The following is a 20,435-nucleotide window of genomic DNA, read 5'->3' as shown; positions in this document are numbered from 1 at the left end:
TGGTTACTTGCGATGGTGTATGCATGGGCCGCGTGGGCTCGTCTGATAGCTCGACGCGAGTGTAGGATACGCGTGCGCCATGTATTCTGCTTTGGATAGATCTGCTATGTCTCTACACGTGAGATGAGAAAGAGACGCGCGTATGACGTGCTCTGTGCGAATGAGGAGGGGGAGAGGCAAGAGTGAGGATGAAGTCCCAGAATAACTATAGATGGAAACGTGATGACAATGAGCGGGAGGTGGTAAGTAGAACACGGACGCGAATGCTAGTGCGAATGCGGGGGCGAGAATACAAGCGATGCCCGATGATTAGATGCTAGTGGTACACGGGGAGGTTGCCGGGAGGAGCGGGTGGCAGAGCGGAGAATACGGCAGCACGGGGGATCAGACGAGGCGGCGCGGGGGCCCGTCCTTCCCGACGTCCTCCTTGAGGAGCTGCTCCTGCTGGCGCTGCCACTCCTCGAACTGCTTGAACTTGGCCTCGCGGAGCGCCTGGAGCTCGCGCTCCTGCTGCTCGCGCTGCATGCGGTGCTCCGCAAGTTTCTACATGAAGGCGTGGCGCGGAACTGTCAGTTTCACGCAGATCGGTCGCGAAGAACGCAACGCCAAACACACTCACAGCCTTCAAGCTCTCGACGGTCACCAAGAGGTTGTTGAGCGTCGCCTCAGACAGCTCGGTGATCTATCCCACGCACGAACGACGACCCGTCAGCCCGCGCAGCTCGCGTACCCAGAGCCCGAGGGCGGAGAGCCACTCACGGTTTCGGTCGCCTGCTGCACGACGTCCTTCTCGGGCGCCCTCTCGCTGCTCGCGGGCATGGGCATCGGGGGGCCCCACGCGCCCTCTGGCCTCTGCGGCTGGGTGCTGCTGCCCGCGCCCGCGTGCGGGCCCCGGTTCCCCCACCCCCACCTATCCCAATGCGCGTTCGGGTTCCCGTTCGGGGGGTTCTCCTGGCCGGGCGACGAGCCCTTGCCCCACTGGCCCCAGCCCCACCGATCCCATTTGTCGACGGTCCCTGGGGTGGGCGCGTTCTGGGCGTCCGGGGAGGGCGCGGCGGGGATGGAGAAGGAGGGGGGGAGCGGGGCGCCGGGGGCGGGGTAGGCGTGCTGGGGGATGCGGTCGCGGCCGCAGTGGCGGGCTTGGTACCAGCCGGCGTGCTCCTTGTGGACGTGCCACCAGGAGGCGACGCCGGCACCGAGGACGAACCAGAGGAGGCGGGACCGGGTGGGGCCGCAGCGGTGGGCGTGGTGCCAGTAGCGGCCGTACATGGTGACTAGAGTGAGGGGGTTTGGAAGCGAGGAGTACTGGAGCGATTAGCTGAGAGGTGCCGATCGGGAGATCAGCTGAGTTGGGTACACGGGGATGTGTGGGATGGTGGACTCACTGGGCGGGACGGTGCGAGGGATGATATATACGGGTGGGCAGCGGATGCCGCGCCGTGGAGAGTCGTCAGAGGAGGAAGGCCGAGGGTATGCGCAGGCGGGACGGAGGAGGGGCGGGTCTTGGCCAGGCAGCCCGGGGCCGAGCGGTATATGCAGCGTGCCGGCGGGGCAGGATTACAGGCAGGCTGTCGAGGACAAACGGCCGCCATAAGAAACGGCCGGAGGGATGCGTCAACTGCAGAGTACTTGCATGCTCGCGGGAGGACCGGAGCTGACAACTCCTCACTGACCACGCCCCCGCGATGACCAGCGCTCCGACGCCGGAGACGCGCGTAAGCCCAGCTGCCGATCCGGATTTGTCACAGCGTGACGGGACGCGCCCCCCGAACGGCACGGACTGCTTCTCTGGACTTGTCCACAACACCAACTTCGTGCAAGACGCGTCCCCGGCACGGCCACATGCCGTCACTTGTTGTCCTTTGCCGCTACTAATCGTCCCTGATGGTCGAGCAACACGAGCAGGTTCCTCCAGCTGGCAGCGACTCGGACGGCCCCGCTCATGCTCGCAGAAAATACGTCCGCACCAAGATCTTGCACGAACATCTCCACTCCGTACTCCGTGACGCCCCACAGAACAAGGTACGCAGCCTTTCGTTCGCGCATATGCCCCGCACATTCCAGACTGTCATTCTACAGATCCTTCCGCAAAGCCTCGCTTTGGCAGCCGCTCTCAGCCGCTCAACCACGCACGACGGCCAGGATGCGCGTACGCTCGGCGGCATCCCTCCAGATGATCTCACCAACCTCTCCCCCGTGCCGCCTCCGGTAAGGTCTACCTATCGCCGTCAGCGACGGGCTCTCGAACGGGTCACAGTCTGACAACGTCCCAGGTCCTCAGTCCGCGGTCGTGTCGACGGCTCGAGCACGAGCTCCGGCGCACCCTGTCATCCGTCGCCGACTATTGGTCCGCCGGCGAGGGTGCGTAACAGCGCTGACACCCGTCATCCACACGCAGCCAAACGCTAACTGTGACTCTCGGCCTCCTCAGACGCTGCACTAGACGAGGAAGAACGACTGCAGGCGGCGATGGACCTCCCAGCGCGCATCCGCGCACGCAGAGAAGCTCTCGCTCGGCACGACGCCGCCCTGCAAGACTGCCGCGCACGCGTGCTCCGGCTCATCGAGCAGGTCAACGAGGTCACACCACTCGCCCGTCCATCCGCTGCTGTCCCTGACCTGCTGACGCTCGAAACCCACAGGCACACCCGGCACTCGAGGCGCACCTCGTCGACGCGCTCTCCACGGTGCCCCCACAGCTGCACGCGACGTGGGCCGCACAGGCGGACGTCGTGGCGGCCACGATCGAGGCGGCGCTCCTCAAGCTGTCCCTCGTGCGCGCTCGCGCCCACCGCGCGTTGTACGGCCATGCGCCCCCCAATAGGCCCGACGCCACGGTGGCGCGTGCCGTGGGTGCCGCGTTCGATAGGCTCAGGGAGAGGCGGCGGGCGCAGGACGCGGAGATGCGGAAGCTCGACGGGCAAATCGAGGAGTACGAGGGGATGCTGCGCTTGGTGCATGGGCGGCACGGGAGCTTCGCGCAGGTCGTGCAGGACATGGCGAGAGTGAAGCGGGAGACGGAGGAGTGCAGGAAGGATTTGAGGAGGCTGGGCTGGACGGAGGATTGAGCTTGCAGAGCGGAGTTGTCGGGGAGGTAAGGTGCGCGTTGTATTGCTAGGCGGGATACCCAGTGTATCGGTAGGACAATTCACATGGTATACCACAGCTTTGACTACTAGGGGTAAAGACAGGGCTCTCTCTCAGAGGTGCTCATCGAAGTTGAGGATGAACCTCGTGTAGAAGCGGATCGACTCGATCCACGCTTCCGCTCGCACGGCTAGACGTGGAACAAGCGGGTCAGCGGCGTTCTCTACGCAGCGTTTCCTCGGCAGTAGTGATCCTCGCTCACCTTCGTTGATAGTATGCGCGCCGTTAAACCGGTCTTTCTCGCTCAGATGCTTGTACCGGAAGATGTTCTTGGTCAGCGCCCAGTAATACCGAGTGTCTGCGCACGCCCGAACCGCGGTCAGCCCCCGCCATACGCACACAGCACGCTTCCCCGAGGCATACCGGTATTCCCGAGCACCAGCTGAGGCGCGACGACGACGCCGCTCGCGTTGTACCCCCGCGCGCTCTCCAGCGTCGCCTTGATCGTCCCCGCCAGCACCTGGTACGCGTCCCCCGCCCCCGTCGGCGTGACCGGCGACGGCTCCAGCGCGGTCCCCCACGCGTCCGAGAGCCGCACGTGGCCCCCGCGCCCGTCCCCCGCGGGCACCGCCCGCCCGAACGCGTCCACGGTCAGCCCGAACTGCGCCGCGAGCGGGCGCACGACGCCCGCGAGGTGCGCCTGGACGCCCGCGACGCGGTCGTGCTGCGCGATGCGGTGGTTAACGACCGCGCTCGCGAGCTCGGGCAGCGCGTTCACCTTCACGCCGCCCGCGACGAGGTCGACGGCCTGCGTCGTGCGCAGCAGGGCGGCGTTCGCCGGGTACGCCGCGAGCAGCGCGTCCTTGAGCTCCTCCAGCGCGCGGTCCGCGTCCGCGTCCGCGTCCGAGTTTGAGCCGCCACCCGCCGCGGCCTTGAACGCGAGGCGGCGGAGGGGCTCGGGGAACGTGGGGCCGTACGCGGCGGCGCAGAGCGTGGAGTTGTACGCGCTGCCGCCGCGGACGAGCGCGGCGTCGTGCGGGTGCGCCTCGAGCGCGACGAGCAGCGCGGCGAGGATGCCGATGCCGGTGTGGGGCGGGGGGCGGCTGGAGTGGCCGCCGGGGGTGGACACTTCGAGCCGGATGTCGATGTAGCCCTTTTCGGCGAGGGAGGGCGTCGCGAAGATCACGGAGGGGCCGTACGGCGTGCCGTAGCTGCCTGCGGTTGGCGGGGTCAGTGGGAGGACATGACACGAGAGGGAGAAAGAAGGGGGGAGAATGGGACGCTTACCGCCTTCGTCGAGGAGGGCTGCGAACCCGTTGGCTCCGTATTCCTTCTCGAGGTAGACTGCGAGCTGCCCGGCGCCCTGGACGAACCCAGTGATGAGATGGACGGTGTTCACCTCGCTGACGGTGAGCTTCTCACCTGCGTCCCGGCCGCCTCTTCATCGAAACCGTACGCCCAGACGAAAGTGCGGGTAGGGGTGAACCCCTGCTCGAGGAGAGCGGTGATGGCATGTCTGAGTCAACGCCAACACCGGTAAGAGCGGGTTGAAGTTAAGTCCTGCGGGAGGACTTACAGAGATGCGATGAGGTCTGACTTGTCGTCGCCACTGCCTCTGCCCCAGATCCATGTACCTGCATATGGGATGCTCATTGAACCTTCATCAAGATCCTGAGTCGAATCTGCATACCGTCGTAGTGCCCGGAGTATGGAGGGTGGATCCAGTCCTTAGCAGTCGCGGGTTCGACCGGGACGACGTCTGTATACGATCATCAACGAATTGTCGAGCAGTAACAGGCCGTGCGGAACCACCTTGATGAGCAGTCAGAAGCACGGGAAGCAAAGTGGCGTCGGATCCCTGCCAGCGTAGAACGATCCCGTAGGTGTTGACCTTGGTCACTTCAAGTGTTGAGAAGCTGCATGATGAGCAGGTGAGTCATCTCCCTGATTCCTATCGATTGGAATAGGATACAGACACTGCAGGGAACGTCTTCTCCAAGTACTCGTGGAGCTTGGCGAAGGTGTCCCAACGCGGATCTACACCAACGGGACCCAGGTCGTCATAAGACTCTGTCCTGGAACGCGGTCATACCGCATGTCAGTCTCCTGATAGGTATAACATGAAATGAGGGTCCTTACGGTATCTGGACAGCACCGCTGAGTGCTTTGTACGCCGCGAGCCTGTAGTCCTCATCACAATAGACTGCGTCCAGCTTCTTCACAAGATCGGCGTGCTTGATGGGAAGCAACGGGGCAGCTTGAGGACAGAATTCCGACGTTTCGTTGGGAGGTATCGCTCCAATGCGGACTTGCGTGGAGAGAGAAGGCGTCCCATCCGCGGTGTTCTTGTGGAACCAGTGGATGGAAGGAATATTGAGCAAAAAAAAGGAGACGACCACGGCCTTCAAGATATCGAATGCTAGACTGCGTTGAGTTCCAGGCTTTCCTCGAGCGGCCGGTCCAACGTCGAATGCACTTCGGCCAAAAGACGCAGGAATGACTCCTCTCTCTAGATCCGTATGCGACTCGAGCATTAGCGTCTTTTCCTGGCTGTGAGATTCCATAGCTTTTGACATCGTCGAGCCCTTGGCCTGCATTGTGTTGTTCTATCAGCATGATATCGATCTCAACGATATGGTGAACATCCACACTCGGAGTCCAAGCGTTGACACTTGTCAATGCTTGAATTCATGGCGTCTGCTCAACCACCTACCTCGGTATGACTTAACCGGATAATGCTAGCGATTTCCTCCCTCTCGACTGTTCCAGCACCAAGTTAGCAAAGTCGCGAAGGTCACTTTTCAATCTTGCCCTGGGCGATGGCGATGTCTACTACAAATGCCTTGCCCGTACTTATGAGAAGCCAAGATAAGTACCCGTGTGCGAGCCGGGCCATCCTTTTTGCCTATATTTGGTATCCGGCTGAAGTGGGAGCACCTCGGCCTGACCGCGCCGAGCATTCGCGATAAGAAGATGAATGGTGCAATCGGACGTGAATATGGGACATATTACACAGGGCCGCCGGGTGGCGAAGTCATGCTGATGTAAAAGCGTAAACGTCCAAGCCATCTAGAAGTTACCGACTTTCAGGTGCTCGTCGCAGTTCAGAATGAACTGAGTATAGAAGCGAATTGACTGAATCCAAGCCTCCCCTCTCACAGCTGATGGTGAGAAACAAGGTAAGAGACCGATCCCGTTGATTATATCATACAGACCCACCTTCATTAATTGTATGCAAACCATTGTAGAAATCTTCATTGCTCAAATGACTGTACCGAAAGATGTTTTTTGTCAGGCCCCAGTAATATTGAGTGTCTGCATGGGTTGATCAGCTCTCAGGTCAGCCTGCGAGATACATCACAAACAGTGGTATCGTCCACTTACCGGTGTTCCCAAGAATCAGCTGGGGCGCAACCACCACTCCAGTTGCGTTGTAGGCCTCGGCGCTCTCCAACGTCGCCTTGATTGTCCCAGCAAAGATCTGGTACGGGTCTTCTGGGCCCGTGGGAGTGACCGGTGATGGCTCCAAGCTAGCGTCCCAAGCGTCGGTGAGCTTGACGTGTCCTCCGCTGCCGTCTCCCGCAGGTTCCCAGTAGCCAAACGCGTCCATGGTGAGATTGAAGTGCTCTGCAACGGGGAAAAGTACGTGTTTGATGTGCGCCTGGACATCGACGGGTGATTCATGCTGGGCAATTCGATGGTTGACGACAGCAGCTGCGAGCTCGGGAAGTGCGTTTACTTTAACGCCGCCCGAAACGAGGTCGACGGCTTGCGTAGTGCGGAGGATAGCGTTATATTGAGGAAAAGTCTCAATGAGCGCATCCTTGAGCTCCTCGAGGGTATCTGCGTCTCTTGCACAACGCTGTCGTCCTCCTTTCTTGAACCAACTGAAAGGATTGAAGAAATGGATGACCTCTTTGAACATCAGTTTGACTGCGACGCCCATGTCCTTGAATTCTGCTATGATATCAGGGCCTTCTTCTTTGATGAGCCGCCATTCCTCCTTGAGATCGCGCCAATCATCGTTCCAGTCGTCATTCCCCATACGAATAGACTCCCGCATGGTCGTCGACCTCTGGTACCGCTTCTTCCGCGCTAAGACCTTGGCCCTCTGCCCTGCTCGCCAGGCTTTCCTTGCAGCATCGCGCGCCCTTCGGGCCTCCGTCCGCGCTGTCCACTCATCCCACATGCGATGTACATCGTCTTCCGCATCGTCCCCCTCGTCTGTATCAGGCGTCTGGGCTGCGGCCTTGAATGCCAACTGGCGTAGATCCTCGGGAAACGTGGGGCCGTACGTAGCAGCGCACATGGTCGAGTTGTACGGGCTCCCTCCTCGGATGAGCTGCGCTTCGTGTGGGTGATCCTCCAGGGCAACAATCATGGCTGAGAGGACGCCGATAGCAGTATGCGGTGGGGGCACACTAGAGTGTCCGCCCTTGGCGGTGACCTCGATGCGAACGTCGATGTAGCCCTTCTCTGCGAGGTATGGCGTGGCGAAGATCACGTCATCGCCATAGGGTCTGCCATAGCTGTCTGCGGCAGTCATACTGCGTTACGACATCGACCAATTTCTGAAATGCATATCGCTCACCGCCACCTTCATCAAGCAAGAGCGCAAAACTGTCTAGGCCATATTCTCGCTCAAGATATCTTGCAAGATGGTGCGCGCCCTGTATCAGATTGCTATTCGTCAAAGAAGCCCCTGTTTCGATGATGGGAGTGCTATGCACCTCCAAGCCTGACGCTTCTTCATCGAATCCGAAAGCCCAAACAAACGAACGCTTTGGTTTGAAACCTGCCTCGACCAGAGCGCTGATGGCATGCCTATAAGCATCTACGTATCAGGGTCGTGGCGTCGTATGGGGAAGTGGGTCATAGACTTGCAACTGTGCAACAAGGTCTGACTTATCGTCGCAACTGCCTCGGCCCCATATCCACTTTCCTGTAAGGGACAAGTCAGTTAAGACGTAGAGACATGGACCTGCAAATGCTTTCCATCGTAGTACCCCGAGTAAGGTGGATGTACCCAATCCTTTGCGGAGGAGTTGTCTACAGGAACAACATCTGCCAAAGGAGATGAGACATAGCACAGTAAGTCAGTGATCACACTGGCGTTACCTTGGTGTGCAGTCATAAGGACAGGAAGCAAGAATGGATCCGAGCCTATCTTGGTCCATTGGGCATCGACACTCGATGGGACATTTTCGCCAAATTCCACGACTACTTGAAGAAGGCTTTTCCCAATGTGTAGGTCTTACGCCCCCAGTTGTAGAGACTACAACGAGGTTTGCAAACCTCTGGGATATCGGGCCAGGGAGGTATCAAACCTCCCAACCCACGCGGTCTTAGTGATACGCGTCGGTTAGAGTTTCGGTTAGGGTTCGGTTAGGGTTCGGGTTTGGGTTCGGTTCGGGTTTGGGCTTGGGTTTGGGTTAGGCTTTGCTCACAACTCCTCCTCCCCCAAGAGGGGAGGCCGTCTGTATTTATCGCGCGAACGAGGCTTTAGAGTGCCCGCCTGAGTGCTCCCGGCTCGGGGGACCCCCCGAGCGCAGCGAGGGAGGGGAGGGAGCACGAATGGCGGGTCCTCCTCGCGCAAACCCTAAAATCTCGCATCAAGCGCCACAATACCAATTGGGCACTTTGATCATCAAAAATTGCGCGCTGATGCGCCACGGTAGCGCCAGCGTCGGTGGTCTTCCATGTCGCGCGTCCCCCACCCTCCTCTCCCGCCACGCCTGCACAACACTCTGCATCTGTTGGACAAATGATGCCTCGTCAATTACTGAGACCTCCTGAGAGGGAGTATGTTTTTTATTCAAGTTCCTTGACGTTGCCTCGAGTACGTACACCGTTCTAGCTATCAAGATCTGATGCGCCCGTATTGATGTCCCAGGCTGACAGCCAATCATATGCGTGACTGGGAGGTCTCATACCTCCCTGGCCCGATATCCCAGAGGTTTACATACCTCGTTGTAGGCTACTCCCCAGTTATAGTGCTCACTGCGACTTACGTGTTGGTTCCCTGTAGGTTCTCTACTTTGGAGGTTACCAAGGTGAACACCTACGGTATTGTTTTGCGTTGGCCCATCATACACCTCGGTTCTGAAGAGCATGCGAATCGTATAAGCCCACATGACAACTGATGTACCACAACTCGTGGCCCTTACGGAATCCTTATAGCGCCCTCCAGTGCCTTGTAAGCTCTAAGTTTGTAGCCATTCGTAGCATAGACGGACTCTAGCTTCTTCGCCAGCTTGGCGTGCCGTACTGGAAGCAGGGTTTGCGCTTGTGGACACAGCTCCGAAGGTTGATCTGGCGGTAGTGCTCCACCTGGCGAGGACCTCGGCTTGTTCAGGATCGGTCGGTTACCCCAGGGTAGGAAGAACATGACTATCAGGCAGCAAAATAGGAAGACTGTCGAAACATTGAGACCTGAATCATTCTGATCGTGTGGCGCCTGGGGCTTTGAAGGTCCATGACCGGGAGAGGTTGCCTTGCCATCGGGTTGTTTCTCCGGGCTTGGGTTGAGTGCAGTTGTTTTGTCTTTCTCGTCGGCTGTTGATTTTGGAAGGGTTGACTGCGAGGAATCCATGCGGTAAACTATGCCACAAACGTCGTGCTCTGCTTAAATTACGGTCAGCGTTCGCCCTCCTAGAAGGAAACCTGCAATGACGTAGACCAGTGAAGTTGAAGTACTCACGACACTCGCAGGAACCTGAGCGCTTGCTAGAGATCTGAAGTGGGGATAGGACGGGCTCAGCTTGGGCACGCGAAGTTGGGAGTTCCTCGACCCGTCTTGCTAAATCGCCAGCGACAGGGCGAGAAGACGGTTCACGACCGGCGACTGCTGAGTTGCAAGGAGAGGCGTTCAATGCGTGAGTCGCACGCTGAGCTAGACCAACCTTCTCGCCTATATTTGGAATGATGTGGTGGCAATGATGGCTACCCGAGCGTTGCCGGAGGCGATATAAGTCTGGTCGCTCATATTACTTGCAGCAGATGTCGCCACGATCTAGGTGACATTCATGACAGGGGCTAGTAGTAACATTCTACTTGTAATGTGGTATAATACACGAGGCTATTGGCTTGCAAAGTATACAGAGGATGTCGGACTGCAGGAAGCGCCCATGACCGGACAAACTCATGCGAATAGCAATATGACACCGCGGAACGCGAAAACCACAAATGCGACTGTGCGATATATCTCAGGAAGTCGTGCTGAGGAGGGAATGAGCAGGAGACTAGTCCGAAGCCGCCGCGCTTGCGCCTCCATTCTCGGCAGCCTTCCGCTTGTGCACATTCGCATGCCGCGCGAGCTGGTCGGGCCTTGCGAAGGACTTATTACAGCCAGGTTCGGTGCACGGATACGGTCGAGCTCCAGTATGGGTTCGCAGCTGTCCGGTAAAGTGATGAGCAAATGCATGCTACAGACTAAGTTTGATGGCCTCACATGCTTCGACAGATTAGACGATTCAGAGAAAGCTCTGCGGACAAATGGATATCAAAAAGGAGTGGCGCGACGGGCACAGGGAACTGACCTGTCACAGTATGCGCACTTGAATGGCTTGCTCCCGTTATGTGTCCGTTTGTGTATGGTCAAGGCGCCGGCGATTGCGAATGCTTTGCCGCAACAAGGAAAGTCACAGGCGTACGGCTCTGCATTGACAAAGGATAAATCGTGGGCCTGGGATCCAGATGGTTGCGCCACTCACTCTCCTGAGTATGCCTCCGCATGTGCTGTGCCAACGTCGCAGCCTCAGAAAAGCTCTGCCCGCATACCTTGCACTGGAACGGTCGATGCCCAGTATGGCTCTAAGCAGAACCACATGACAGCGTGAACATCACGCCACGGTCCCAAAAGAACGATGACACGCACCTGCATGTGCCGTGAGATCTTCTGCTTACTCGCAAACCCATTATCGCCGTTCCGATTGCAACCTTCCCAAAAGCAGTCGTAATGCGCGCGACCACTACCGATGTGAGTAGAAGCGATGTGCTCTGTGAGGGCGTCGCAGGCAGCGAAGGTCTTGCCACATCGGGTCCAGAGGCACACGTGTGAAGCATGATTAGAACAGTCGTGCTCAGGAACGGGTGTGGGAGGGCCACTTTGCGGGATGGACTCGTTCAACGTCGAAAGAGAGGACGACGATGAGGGTGTGAGGACCGGCGCATGCGGGTCCGAAGGACAATAAGAGTAGAAGGGGCCGCCGTGATGGGAGGCACCCGAGATAGGAAGTGCTCGGATAGATAGGCCGAGGTGGTCACGGAGAAGATGACTTGCGAGCATGCCCATGAGATCGAACGGGTCCCCAGATGACGGTCCTGGAACGGACTGGGTATTGGGGTAGACTCGGCAGTCGCCCCAAAGGCACGCCATAGAATCCGGCCCAGGTTGCTGTAATTGGGTCCCGTGCTTGCTACCGGATGCTGAGGGCGTCGTGTATGACGAGTCGAGGAGCGCCGTGGGTGCAGGTAGCCGGAGGTGTTGTAGATTGACGTGACCGACAAGATCGGACAAGGAGCCGAACGTAGCAAAGCATCCACTCCACTTGCATTGCAGCTGTAAGTTTTGTGGGCCCGGGGAGGGCAAGGGAGGGATACTCGGTGAGGGGACCGCGTTGTGTGATTGTGGCTGAGCGAAGGGTGACGGTGATGGCTCGAACGCTGGACTCGGTACCAGCTGTGGGGTCGACGTCGCAGAATCAAGTGAAGGGAACGCCAATGGGTCTTGCGACTGGGACATCTGAGGCTGCAAGTTTCCGGTGAAATTGAAATCGATGGTGTGGTCCATCATAAATGAGTATTCTGTGCCACCGGCTTGCGGGGAGTAGTCTCTCATTTCTGCGTGGTCGAAATGGTAGTCGTTGCAGCATTGTAGCTGCAAAATGCTTGTTAGCAACGGCCTCAACTGTCTCAACGCCGCCCCACAGCGGGAGATCAAAAGGGATACTCACGAATTGGTCGAAGACATTGCAGTCAAACTCCACTGGACATTGCTCTGTAGGACACTGTTTACCGCAGGGCAAGGGGACAGCGAGCTGCTCGCATGATGGTGCCTCGTCATGAGTGTCGCTGCAAGGGACAACGACGCATTGGTCGGTGCACTGGGAGGTGAGTCCTATTACGGTACAAGAACCGTCCTCGCATTGCTGTGTGCACTCCGGGCAATCGTAGCCATTATCTGCGGCAAAAGTGCAGCCGTCGGCGCCATTGCAGCCTGGTAGAAAAAGCGACTGCATTGGCGTTGGCGACGGTGACGGCACCTCGTGGGTGCTCCTTAAGGCCGAGAAATGCTCGTAGGCGTAGGAGATGTTAGGCGGCTGTATGGACCTGCGACGAACGATAGGTGACCTGGACTTGTTCCGGTCTGGAGGGGAGTTAGAGATGGAGGTGTTTAGTGAGCCATGAGGGTAAACGGGAAGAGACGGAGATAGGTTGGGACGCGCCATCGTCGCCATCTACTCAATGGATAGGCACTGAGGTGAGTACCCTCCCAGTCGCATTCTCTCATCTTCTACCTTATGTAAGCATGACTGTGTATCCTGTTCGGGCGCTTATGATCTGCCTTCCCATTGGCTCGGCGGCACCTCCGAGTCCATGATACAAATCAGAGCAACCAGCTACTCTTCTAATAAGTCCTCAGCCTATAGACCGTTGGACTGAGCCTCATTGAAGTGACTGTTAGCTGTGGCTCAAAGGACGGTACCGTGGCTTCCGAGCTTACCTCCCTACTCCGGCCCCCCAGTAATGACAATTGTTCGAGCAGCCGAATACTATCCATCACTATGGGCCTGGCGCCCCCGGAATACCCCCGGTTCGACAGGGTGAAAAGCGCGTTCAACGGTCGCACCGTGGAAATGGGACTTGGCCGTTGAATATCCCCCGTCAATTATCCGCGGGCGCAACGTGTTTTTAAATCCATAAAGGTTTTCCACCTGGGACGCTCAGCTGAACGGGGGTATTCCACGGTTGCTCTTGGTGTCCGCAACCAAGTCTGCGTGTGCCGGCCCTAAACACGGGCGCCAAATGCCAATCGCACCGATTTTCCACCCCATTCTCGTCTGCGTCAGGATCGCTTCTCTGCGCACTGCTTGTGACATTGTGCTTTCAAACAACTCTCCTATCCTCATCTACCTTTCTTGGTCCCTTTTTCGCCATCATGGTTCCTGGGGTGTGCCTACAGCCTGAGTAGCAGGATTGTCTGACAGAGTACAGCGGTCTTGGCATTGGTGGAGAGTTGGCAGCAGGTAAGTCGCGATGTTTGGATCTGTAAGTTTCTCAGGTAGGTCCAGCTATCTGTGTCTGGCTTTTCCAGGTAAGTCCAGCGAAGGGTGTCTGACCATTCCAGGTAAGTTGCTGTTCTCAAGTCTCCGTGTCTTCTTAGGGCCAGGTGAGTCTTCCCTGCTACTTCCCTGAATATCTGTCTCCATCCCTTCGAGCTCCCACATCTATCCTCAGCGTCGGTATGAGTGTATTGCAGGAGTCGCGAGGAGGATGTGGCCAATGAGAAGTCTGGAGGGTCACGGGCTTGTATTATACTTTGGATCCCCATATGTACTATGTACTCAGCGCGCCGTAATGAGACTGTAAAGCTGCATTCTGCAGCGTGTTTTGAGGCATTATCGCACTGCGTCACGAGTGATGTCCTATCGATATCCTGCGGTGAGCGAGAATCTAGCACTCGGAAACCGCGCAAATTCCCCTGTTCCACAGGTGTAAATCCTGCTTTTCCAACACACGGTCAAACCTGGGGTTTTCTCCTGTCCGAGACCGCGCCAAATTGACCGTGGAAATCGGTCATTTCGATGTCCTTTTTCCTCGTCCGAAAAGCCAGGTCTAACCGAGGTTTCGGAGCACGTTTCCCAGGCACGACAGGGCATTTTCCTCGGTTGCCCACCCGGGGTTTTCCACAGCCCTCTGTCTCACAGTGCATGGCGTTGACGCTGTTGTGATACAGACTTGAATATCAGACACAACGGTTACACCAACCTGCCACTGAGTATACCATACCACGCCCGTAAGTCCCAATTCCCATCGTCCTTGATTGGCATGATGTTTGCCATTCTGGCTTGAATGGATTTCACACAGTACCTCTGGAAGCAGACCTCCGGGAGTTGACGCAAACGGCATAGCTTTCGTTTGACACAAGAGAAAATGTATACATCTGAAATCAGAACTAGTTCAAGATATCATCTCGTTCATAGAGAATCTCAGCATTGAAGCGCCTGCAGCTCCGCCGCAACTCGATGAACGCGACCGGATCAGGGGTACCCGAACGGATGATAATCCGTGACTTGACATCGCGCGCGAAGAGTCCGCCCTCCAGTGCCGTAAACAGCGTCCACGACATCATCTGACTCCTGCTTAGGGGGACTGAAGGATGGCGCAGGATCAACGTGCGAACGGACGGAGGGAGGGGGGCGAGTGCGTCCAGTCGTGCGGGATCCGTGACTTCCAGTGTTTCGACGTTGGGACACGCCTGGAGCATGTCTACGATGAACTCTGCAGGTACGCTGGATAGCGACAGGTGCCGGACGTTCGGGATCCTAATGCGTGATGAATCCTGGCGCCTGTACAGCGACTTGAGGTAAATGAGAAGAGGAGCCAGCGCAGGAGTGGTGAAGGAGTAATTGACGGAAAGGTGTGTGACCTGCGGCGGGAACGTCTGAACGCGGAGTTGGTCGAATATGTCGTCGTATCCCCAGTCTGTGTAGTCAATAGTCACGTGCCGCAGATTGGGGAGTTGATCCAGTACTGTCACCATGTATAGGACTGTCGACATCGCCGTCGACGCAGCGTCGCTCGGCGAATGCATTTGAGTGGCGGGCGTGCGGTCGGCGACGGGGCCGCTGACTAGTGAGGCGCTCCCGTCGACATGAAATGTGACGGAACGACACATTTGATTTGCCACCTTCGACGCTTCGGCAGTCAACAGGTCGCTCACGCCTTGCATCAGAGTGCGCTCTGGAAGGAGGCGGAGGAAGGCCTCTGCACTGGTTGGATTGCAGATGTGGACGCTCCGCGATGTGACACGAACAAATAGTGCGAGCCATGTCCGGTTCACCAGAGTGATGTTCTTCAATAATGCAGACCGTTCCGCCAAGGTTTGTGGCGCTTCCCAAAGCTCGGTGAGGATCAGGGAGATAAGTTCGAAAGGTAGCCATGGGGGCGAGCGCTTCGTTGACGACTCCGGGGACGAAGTGTGCGATAGTGTGGAGGTAGCCGGGTTCATGGCGAGTGTAGACAGTTGTTGACGATGATGGGAGGTGGGCGAGGACTTACGTTGATTTGTACGTGCTTTGCCCTCCAGCCCCTTTATAGTGCCCAGACACACGCTAGACCATGGGGCGGGCGGATGTGGCGAGGCGGATATGCATTACGAAATATGTCTTGAAGTCGCCCACGGTGGGAGCCGATACTGTAAACCGATCCGTTGACACCGCACATTACCTATACAGTCCACAGACAGTCAAAAAGCAAACGAGGCCAATGGAAGGACAAGACAGAGTTTGCCAGGGTGACCGTGCGGTCCATAATCTACGTCCCGAAATGGAGAGACGCCCACACAGACACGGTCCGGCCACACGGCACTGTGCCTGGCCTTTAATGATTGCTTTCCCTTGCATTCCTCCTCGACTGCGAAGTGTTTCCAACTGATCGTATATGTATCCTGTGCTGGGTATCGCATTGCGTCTCTGTACACATGTTTGTCTGTTCGGCATGACCGCCGTTCTTGGACTTGAATCATAGGGGGCTGGTTCGTCATAGCCTAATCAAATCCCATATCCTGTCCCGAAATCGTCTACCTTCGGTTCCTCGAACGGACTCGACTGCTTCGGTTCTCCAAATGGTGTCTCTAGTGCTTCCTTCAGCTCATCCGCTGCCGGCTCGGTCTCCTGTTTCAGCGCCGCGGGTGCACCTTTCATGGTCCCTCTCGCGGAGGCCGACCCCCTCTCCCTCTCCTCACGCTCCCTCACATTCTCCGCTGCCTGTCCCGACTGCGTCTTCCGGAACGGGTCGTGAAGTCTCGGCATCGGCGTTGACACATACGTCCTCCGAGTCGGGATCGATTTCCCTGCGAAAAGATCGGTCAACACCGATTCCACTATGGACCAAGGCTCGTGCGGCACTCACGGAGACTCTTCACGAGGTCGTATCCCTTCAATCGGTCCCGGTCGCAATCCGGGTCTATGGATGTTCCTTCGTCGATGGCCACGAAGTCGATCTGGCGCGCACGTAGGAATTTCTCGTGCAGCGTCCACGGAGCGTCCGGCACGACCTCGTCCACCCACCTGCAATGCCGCAGGACCTCGCAGCGGTCTACGTGTGGAAGTTCTGTTGAGGCATGATGCTCGTCGCACAGCTCGTCGGAGAACACTCCGACCAGAAGATAGACGGAGGGGAAGGAAAGCTTGGCTTGGCGGAGCTGCAAGACGTCCCTGCTCGCGCGCGCAGTCGTGAGTGTCGGACGTTCGGATGTTTGTACGAAAGCAGTGAGTACGTTCCGCTTCCGATTATGCAGGGAAGTGCGCGCACCTCGGCGTGAGCGGCCCAAATACACCATCCACGTACACCCTCCATGTCCGGGAGTCGTCTCCCCGCCCTCCTGCTAATGTCGCGTTAAGCGAACGCTGCACGTACGCTTGGACATCCTCCGCGGTCAGGCCGACAGTGTCGAATTTCTCCATCGCAGACGGCAGCGGCGCGGGCTCCCCTCCAGCGAACCGTGGCGGCCCCAGGTCCGCAATGCTGGACTCCATAGAGCGTGGGCCGTCCGAGATGACATCGTAGTCGGCGAGGTCGTCCGTCGAGAGCACCGACAGGACGTCGAGCGACCGGCGCATCGTCATGGCTTGTACGGGTATACGGGTAGAAGTATGCGCACAGCGGATGACACGAGCAAGTCCGCTCAAGTGCCCGCTCCGGGAGAAGTAAAAGGCACGGGGATAATAACAAGCTTTCAAGAAGGTCTGGGAATCGTAGGATGGGACACTCCGTGATGGGAAGGCCTCGTGCTGGTCGCTGGGCTGCAAATAGGCCCACATATCCCTCTCTGCTTTTATTGCGCTCCCACCTTCCGGAGGTGCTGCCCGGAGTGCCTGGGCGTGTGGTTCCAGCTTCGCCCCTCTGGTAAGTAGTATGATTTCCTAGTCCGCATGGCCGAAAGCCTCTGCCGTACCAGTGTGTAGACAAGTTGGGACTATCGAAGGTGGGCAGCGAGGCAAGATGGGAGTGCGGGGTCGTGGTGATCTAATCAGATCCAGATCACATACTAGCAGGGCTGGGCTAGCACGCACCTACGTAGTCTGTAGATCATAAGCTTAAATGTCTTCAAACTCGTTCTCCACGTCCTCGTCTGCCTTGGTATAGGCCATAACCACCATGGCTCCTGCCGTACGTAGCTGGATACACTCCGTCAGACCACTGGGCAACTTCGGTGCCCAGACCCCATCAGGCACTGAGGACGCCTCCCTACCGCCGTTCATCGAGGCCATCGCGGACGCATCTGGAACCAAAGACGGTCCACTCGCAAAGGCGCTCGCGCTCCTCTTCGAGGCTTCCCCCGTCCTCTACAACGCCCTCGTCCCAGGAGTCGCGGCGCACATCCAGACCGCGCCCCCCGTCCTCTCCTACTCCGCGCTCATCGACGTCTCGCTATCGGTGATTTCCTCGTGGAGCGACGAGCCCAAGGCGCAGTTCATCGCCGGGCACCCGCGCATCGGCGAAGTCAAGGGATTGTCGAAACTCAGCGAGCAAGAACAGGCGGCGAAAGCGACCCCTCCGGAAATCCTGGCGCGCCTAGCTCACCTGAACGCACTGTACGAGCGCAAGTACCCGGGCTTGGTGTACATCACGTTCGTGAACGGGAGGTCGCGCGCGGCGATCAAGGAGGAACTGGAGGATAAGCTGGAGCTGGAGCACTCGGTGAGTGTGGACGAGCCATTGGTGGAGAGCATCGTGAGCGTAGAGGCTGGTAGCGAGGAGTGGAAGCGCGAGCTGGAGAGGGCGGTGGGCGATGTAGGGAAGATTGCGAAGAGCAGGCTTCGGTCGTTAGGTGTGGAGGACTCGGAAGGTGAGTCGGTGGCTGTCTTCATTCTCTCACATAGCTGACGTACACTGCGTATTCAGCAGAGTAGTGCAAACTGCATGGTTCGAGGAATCTAGTGGAGTATACACGGGTATATGTACCAGTGTACGCCGTGAAGCAACACGTATCGCATGGCTTGGGCTGACCGGAATCATGAGCAGTGTACAGTAATAAATGTCCGTTAAATATGCGAATAAGAACGGAGCCGTAGCACAGACAACAGCAAGAGACGAGATATAGCACACCGGAAACGAGCCGGACAATAGACTTCTTCTCCCTTTGCTATGATGCGACGGACGTCGTCGACGCCGTGCGGTTCATCCGCTCCGCTCTTTCCTGTTCCCACATCAAGTCAGCACGTCTCCTTAATCAATCGGACACATGCAATGGATGCTCGATTCACCCTAAGCACCTTCTGCCTGCGTAGCTCCCACTCAGGCGAGCGTCGGCGTAGGTCGCTCAACAACTCATCCACGAGCGTGTACGACCCCTCCGGCTTGTCCTTCACCTCCACCGCGGCGACCTCCGCCTCGCGGTTGATCTGGAGCTGCTCCTCCATCGCCTTCATCTTCTCCTGATACCGCAGCTCGGCCTGCGCCTTCGTGTCCTGGTATCGCTTCTGGCTCGCGAGGATTTCTTCGCGGAGGACGCGCATGCGCTCTTGGTGCCGGAGCTCGGCCTGTCGCTGCCATTCGGCGCGCTCGCGGGCGAGTCGCGCTTGGACTTCGTCTGGGTTGACGATAATGCGGCGACGGATGAAATTAAGGCCGTTGTCGTATGCCTGATGAAGCGAAACGAGCAGGATTAGGGAACGGGGATTTGGTTCGCGTGAAGAGGACAGCTTACCTTGCGCTTGGCTGGGTCGCTGAGCACGTCAAACGCCGTACGGACCTGAAGAGAAGTCAGATCAGCACGTCCAGGCCGTTTCGACGGTTAGAAAGGCTTGACGGACATCTCTGAACTTAGCTTCTGCAGCAGCTACCTCTTTCTCGTCAGCACCAGGACCAAGCTTGTCTGTCATCGGTCGATCAGGCTATCAAGCGGCGCTTTGATTTACATGACACGTACCAGGATGGGTTTCCAACGCCTTCAACTTATACGCCTTCCGAACTAGATCCATGGTCACGTCTGCACCGGACTACACGCATACTCGAGGCAATGGGCTTACTGTCATCTGCGGTGGCATTCTGAGAGACGCCCAGTATATCATACAGATTCAGTCTTGAGGCCATATGGCCCGGGAACGCTTAGAGATATCCAGGATGGGTATGAAGCGAAGCGGGGACAGACGGAAGTTGCAGAGCAACGTGCCAACGGCGTGCCCGCCAAAGCGCAAAGTCCATGTTCGACTACAGCCTGTCACGTGGGTCGCGCACATGGGCGCTTCACGACGCGTCTCTTCGCGCGGCGGCCTTCCCGGAGGCGCGTCGCCCACAGGTCGGAATAGAACTCGCGCTAGCAGGTATGTGTCTTCTGTTCTAGATAACAGTGGTTGTAGGCAGTGTTTCATGATGTGTAGAACGGTTTGCCACGAATAGTCGTGGTCATGGAACCAGATACTTGTCAGATGTGAACGGGACGCGCACGGCATGGTCCGTCCAACGGTGGCTGTCGTTGTGTTCGTCGACGCCGGAGACCATCATGCCCAAGCCTTCTTTCTCACCGTGCTTCTGCTTTCCACCATCATGTTGCTAGGACGCCCTTGAGGTAGGTCGCTTTGCAGCCAGCAGCTGTCCCAGTGCGATGTCCTGGTAGGTGCATATACCCGTCAGTCTGGCACACCATGGAGAGCAGATTCAACCGCCAGTCCAATGAGCTACAGACGAGACATGGTCGGCTTTGGTGGCGCCAAGATGGGTCTGAAGCTCAATGTGAACTGCGGTACCCAGTCACTTTGACGAGGAGTCCGGTCCTGAGCCATGAGATTGACTGCGGTAGCTCGCGTGTGCGCATGAAGCGATCACTGAAAGTGAAGGTCCAAGACACCGGACGCTACAGGCATCGAATGTGACGATCGCCAAGCATATGTGAGAAGAGCGTCGCACTGTTATGTCGCAGCACTGTGACAGAACCTGGCTAGCAGGTGTCCCTGCTCCCTCACTCCTGCCAGCCATCTTTGCCTCATGTATGCACTGGCAGGAGCAGTGTGCTGATGAGGTGTGCGACCATCAGGCTAGCTAGGTATTGGAAGGTGATCAGGTGAAGTCCTATCAATCCTGACAAAGCATCAGAGCTCACCACATCCTAGTTTCCAACCTCC

General features: G+C 57.7%; 8 protein-coding genes across 8 annotated transcripts; 2 read left to right on the top strand and 6 right to left on the bottom strand.

Annotated features, from left to right (window-relative positions):
• Positions 1 to 384: 384 nt before the first annotated feature.
• On the bottom strand, positions 385 to 1,269 carry DICSQDRAFT_53887 (uncharacterized protein; the record flags this gene model as incomplete). The annotated part of the gene is made up of 4 exons (XM_007362981.1): positions 385 to 543; positions 620 to 682; positions 760 to 805; positions 995 to 1,269. The coding sequence occupies 4 exons, from the start codon at positions 1,267 to 1,269 to the stop codon at positions 385 to 387; spliced, it is 543 nt and encodes a 180-aa protein (XP_007363043.1).
• Positions 1,270 to 2,457: 1,188 nt separating this feature from the next.
• Positions 2,458 to 3,068, top strand: DICSQDRAFT_53372 (uncharacterized protein; the record flags this gene model as incomplete). Its single annotated transcript, XM_007362980.1, has 2 exons — positions 2,458 to 2,580; positions 2,643 to 3,068. Coding segments are annotated over 2 exons (549 nt in total), but the record flags the coding sequence as incomplete, so codon positions are not given.
• Positions 3,069 to 3,200: 132 nt separating this feature from the next.
• DICSQDRAFT_53682 (carboxypeptidase S) lies at positions 3,201 to 5,621 on the bottom strand (the record flags this gene model as incomplete). Its single annotated transcript, XM_007362979.1, has 10 exons — positions 3,201 to 3,277; positions 3,350 to 3,445; positions 3,511 to 4,302; positions 4,375 to 4,450; positions 4,510 to 4,603; positions 4,664 to 4,721; positions 4,778 to 4,846; positions 4,900 to 5,003; positions 5,064 to 5,162; positions 5,227 to 5,621. The coding sequence occupies 10 exons, from the start codon at positions 5,619 to 5,621 to the stop codon at positions 3,201 to 3,203; spliced, it is 1,860 nt and encodes a 619-aa protein (XP_007363041.1).
• Positions 5,622 to 6,156: 535 nt separating this feature from the next.
• On the bottom strand, positions 6,157 to 9,475 carry DICSQDRAFT_144908 (Zn-dependent exopeptidase; the record flags this gene model as incomplete). Its single annotated transcript, XM_007362978.1, has 10 exons — positions 6,157 to 6,248; positions 6,307 to 6,402; positions 6,472 to 6,974; positions 7,350 to 7,634; positions 7,831 to 7,911; positions 7,972 to 8,024; positions 8,069 to 8,151; positions 8,206 to 8,254; positions 9,021 to 9,024; positions 9,255 to 9,475. The coding sequence occupies 10 exons, from the start codon at positions 9,473 to 9,475 to the stop codon at positions 6,157 to 6,159; spliced, it is 1,467 nt and encodes a 488-aa protein (XP_007363040.1).
• Positions 9,476 to 10,121: 646 nt separating this feature from the next.
• On the bottom strand, positions 10,122 to 12,496 carry DICSQDRAFT_81358 (uncharacterized protein). Its single transcript, XM_007362977.1, has 6 exons — positions 12,042 to 12,496; positions 10,964 to 11,965; positions 10,800 to 10,899; positions 10,626 to 10,743; positions 10,538 to 10,571; positions 10,122 to 10,481 (listed from the first exon to the last, which is right to left on the bottom strand). The coding sequence occupies exons 1-6, from the start codon at positions 12,324 to 12,326 to the stop codon at positions 10,329 to 10,331; spliced, it is 1,692 nt and encodes a 563-aa protein (XP_007363039.1). The 5' UTR covers positions 12,327 to 12,496; the 3' UTR covers positions 10,122 to 10,328.
• Positions 12,497 to 14,437: 1,941 nt separating this feature from the next.
• On the bottom strand, positions 14,438 to 15,289 carry DICSQDRAFT_32336 (uncharacterized protein; the record flags this gene model as incomplete). The annotated part of the gene is made up of 1 exon (XM_007362976.1): positions 14,438 to 15,289. A coding segment is annotated over one exon (852 nt), but the record flags the coding sequence as incomplete, so codon positions are not given.
• Positions 15,290 to 15,860: 571 nt separating this feature from the next.
• Positions 15,861 to 17,014, bottom strand: DICSQDRAFT_100992 (uncharacterized protein; the record flags this gene model as incomplete). The annotated part of the gene is made up of 4 exons (XM_007362975.1): positions 16,624 to 17,014; positions 16,222 to 16,526; positions 16,102 to 16,162; positions 15,861 to 16,038 (listed from the first exon to the last, which is right to left on the bottom strand). The coding sequence occupies exons 1-4, from the start codon at positions 16,935 to 16,937 to the stop codon at positions 15,861 to 15,863; spliced, it is 858 nt and encodes a 285-aa protein (XP_007363037.1). The 5' UTR covers positions 16,938 to 17,014.
• A 431-nt stretch (positions 17,015 to 17,445) lies between these two features.
• Positions 17,446 to 19,482, top strand: DICSQDRAFT_133895 (uncharacterized protein). The gene is made up of 7 exons (XM_007362974.1): positions 17,446 to 18,160; positions 18,217 to 18,511; positions 18,579 to 18,956; positions 19,022 to 19,066; positions 19,128 to 19,189; positions 19,244 to 19,285; positions 19,344 to 19,482. The coding sequence occupies exons 1-2, from the start codon at positions 17,470 to 17,472 to the stop codon at positions 18,222 to 18,224; spliced, it is 699 nt and encodes a 232-aa protein (XP_007363036.1). The 5' UTR covers positions 17,446 to 17,469; the 3' UTR covers positions 18,225 to 18,511; positions 18,579 to 18,956; positions 19,022 to 19,066; positions 19,128 to 19,189; positions 19,244 to 19,285; positions 19,344 to 19,482.
• The last annotated feature ends 953 nt before the right edge of the window (positions 19,483 to 20,435 follow it).

The sequence above is a fragment of the Dichomitus squalens genome (genome assembly GCF_000275845.1).
Source record: "Dichomitus squalens LYAD-421 SS1 unplaced genomic scaffold DICSQscaffold_5, whole genome shotgun sequence".
NCBI classification, from domain to species: Eukaryota; Fungi; Basidiomycota; class Agaricomycetes; order Polyporales; family Polyporaceae; genus Dichomitus; species Dichomitus squalens.
This window is presented reverse-complemented; position numbering and strand designations above follow the sequence as displayed.